General features: G+C 35.9%; 1 protein-coding gene across 1 annotated transcript; it reads left to right on the forward strand.

Moving 5' to 3' along the window:
- Positions 1 to 939: 939 nt before the first annotated feature.
- Positions 940 to 2,242, forward strand: LOC112455556 (the record flags this gene model as incomplete). The annotated part of the gene is made up of 2 exons (XM_025017565.1): positions 940 to 1,174; positions 1,899 to 2,242. Coding segments are annotated over exons 1-2 (485 nt in total), but the record flags the coding sequence as incomplete, so codon positions are not given.
- Positions 2,243 to 2,657: the final 415 nt, after the last annotated feature.

Below are 2,657 nucleotides of genomic sequence, written 5' to 3' on the forward strand. Positions count from 1 at the left end.
TATTTTTGATAATCTTTACTTTGATATATCATCAAGATTATTGACTCGAGTACTATAAAAAAATTGTATTTAATTTTAACAATTAAATAGATCAGTTTTTTGCAAAAATTAAATTAATTATATTCGTTCCAAGGCAATATGTTCTATTTAAATTGTTGTTTTTGTTTTTCATGTACTTATATTTTATATTATTTTTAACAAGACCTAAACAGACCTGACCTGACTTGATCCGACTCGATCCCAACTTTGACTAAAAATTAAATTTGTACATTGATTAAAAATTAAAATCATGAAATATTCAAATAGCTATGTATGTAACTTTGCATTGTCATATACTGACATATACCCTTGTATAATAGTGTTTAGACCTTTCATTATATTATAAAATATATTACTATTAATATAATGAAAGGTCTAAATACTATATATATAAAGGTACAATATGACAAAGCAAAGTGAGAATAAAAGGGAAAGAGGAGGAATTAAGTCATTAAGATATTCGATTACATACATAAAGTTATTTGAATATTTTATGATTTTAATTTTTTTTGTCGTCCAAAATACTTTAAAAATATTTATTCAAGATCATTTGAACTACTTTGCTGTAATAATAGATGTCAATGAAATATGGTTGATTTTTAGAAACTGCTTTCAAACGTGACTTTTTTACAAAACCATAGATTTTATCATTTACTTTAACCTACATATTTTCAAGTATATCTCATACTTTATTATATAATGCATAGTTAAAATAATCTTCTAGTTCATAATAAAAATAAATATTTGCAGGTAACTTCTTCTCAAAAGGAAACCAAGGCAATTTCCGCAATCGTCAGAGTTAAGGTGGAAGCACATAAAATTGCAGGAGCCATGAGCAGAATGCAGAACTCATATGCGCATGCGCTATGGTATCTGTATTCTGCCCATGGCTTCTGAATTTTCAATCTACATAAAAATACATAAGCATAGTTTATGTAGATTGAAAATTCAGAAGCCACAGCCATGGGCAGAATACAGGCAGATACCATAGCGCATGCGCATATGGCTTCTGCGTTTTGCTCATGGCTCCTGCAATTTTATGCGTGCTTCCACCTTTACAATCGCCAAGGACAGGATTGGGGCCGTTAGAGACGCGATCGTGATCGCGATCGTGATCATAATCGAGAAGAGAATCGTAATTATTAAGTACATGATAATACCGATATTAAAACGGTGCAAAATAAAATAAGAAATCAGAGGTCGAAACATTGTAATCGTCTAAGCACCAATACATAAATAATACCGATGACATTATATACAAACAACAATTGTAATTTGTTGATACATTGCAGAATTATTCGTGTTTTTAAGGGTCAAAGCACATAACAATGGCGTAGCGATATACGACGGTCGTAGTCCCCGACCTAACAGATCAGGATACGCCAAAGCTTGTGCGTTACTTACGTCCACGACTACGACTGTCATATGTGCTTTGGCCCTAACTCGTCTCAGTTTAATAACGCAAACATGTTGTCAACATAAACAAGTTGTCAATTGTTATTATGTAGGGAGATATATCTGAAGATATCTGATACATATATCTGAAGATATCTCATTGACAACTTGTTTATGTTGAAAACGTGTTTGCGTTATTAAACTGAACGTTAAATATTTGTGTATACATAAATACAATATTGAAATGCCTGGTCCTACTTCGCAACGTGTTAGAGGTGAAATACTTGCATATACAAATGCAGGATTGACGGTAACAGAGGTTTCGAGAATATGTCACGTAAATGTAAAGTATCCATGCATTTATGATTCTGTACTTCTCTATTTGGATAAGTTACACGTCATTAAACTCGTCTATATTGCATTATTTAATTTAATCATTAAAATATACGTTTAACGTATTGCAGAAGAGTACAGTATATCGAGTGCTGCAACAAATGCGAGTAGAAGGGCACGTGAACCCACGACCGATACCAGATCGACCGCGATGTACTTCCGCTGAAGACGACGAACTTCTCCGCAATTTGATGCAAGCGAACGGATTCCGGTCAGCACAACAGACGGTAGTGGAACATAATTTGAATTGTTCCGCGAAAATTGTTCGGCGTAGATGGCGAGAACAGGGATATCACCATCGTATCCCTGCTCAAAAACAAGCGTTAACAGAAAATCACCAAGACCAACGGATGGCTTTTGCCTTTGAACATTTGGCTTGGGAGAATGAATGGGAGAATACTATTTTATGCAACACGTGCATGGAAAGTGCCCCATTGCGCACGCTACGCGTGCGTGATAGACCACTTTCCAGGCACTTGCCACATAAAATAGGGAGTGTAAGTCGTGTGTAAGCCGAAGGCTCGTGCGTAAACTCCGCACCCGGGAATTTTCATCTTACGACACTTGTTACACAAATAACTATTCTCTGATGAAAAAGTATTCTCAATGGATGAATCTGGACGTATTACATTGTGGAGAACAAATGGCACGAGGTACGATGCGAATAACGTATATTTCCGCGAACAAAGTGGCCGTATCACGTTAGCGTTTTGGGGGTGCATGACCTCGCGCGGCCCTGGACCGTTGGTACGCACCACACCGCGTATGAACGGTGAGGAGTATGTCAACATATTGCGCACTAATATGATGCCATACGTTGCGGAAACATT

Source organism: Temnothorax curvispinosus, unplaced genomic scaffold (assembly GCF_003070985.1).
Source record: "Temnothorax curvispinosus isolate PA1 unplaced genomic scaffold, ASM307098v1 QBEX01006186.1, whole genome shotgun sequence".
Classification (NCBI taxonomy): domain Eukaryota; kingdom Metazoa; phylum Arthropoda; class Insecta; order Hymenoptera; family Formicidae; genus Temnothorax; species Temnothorax curvispinosus.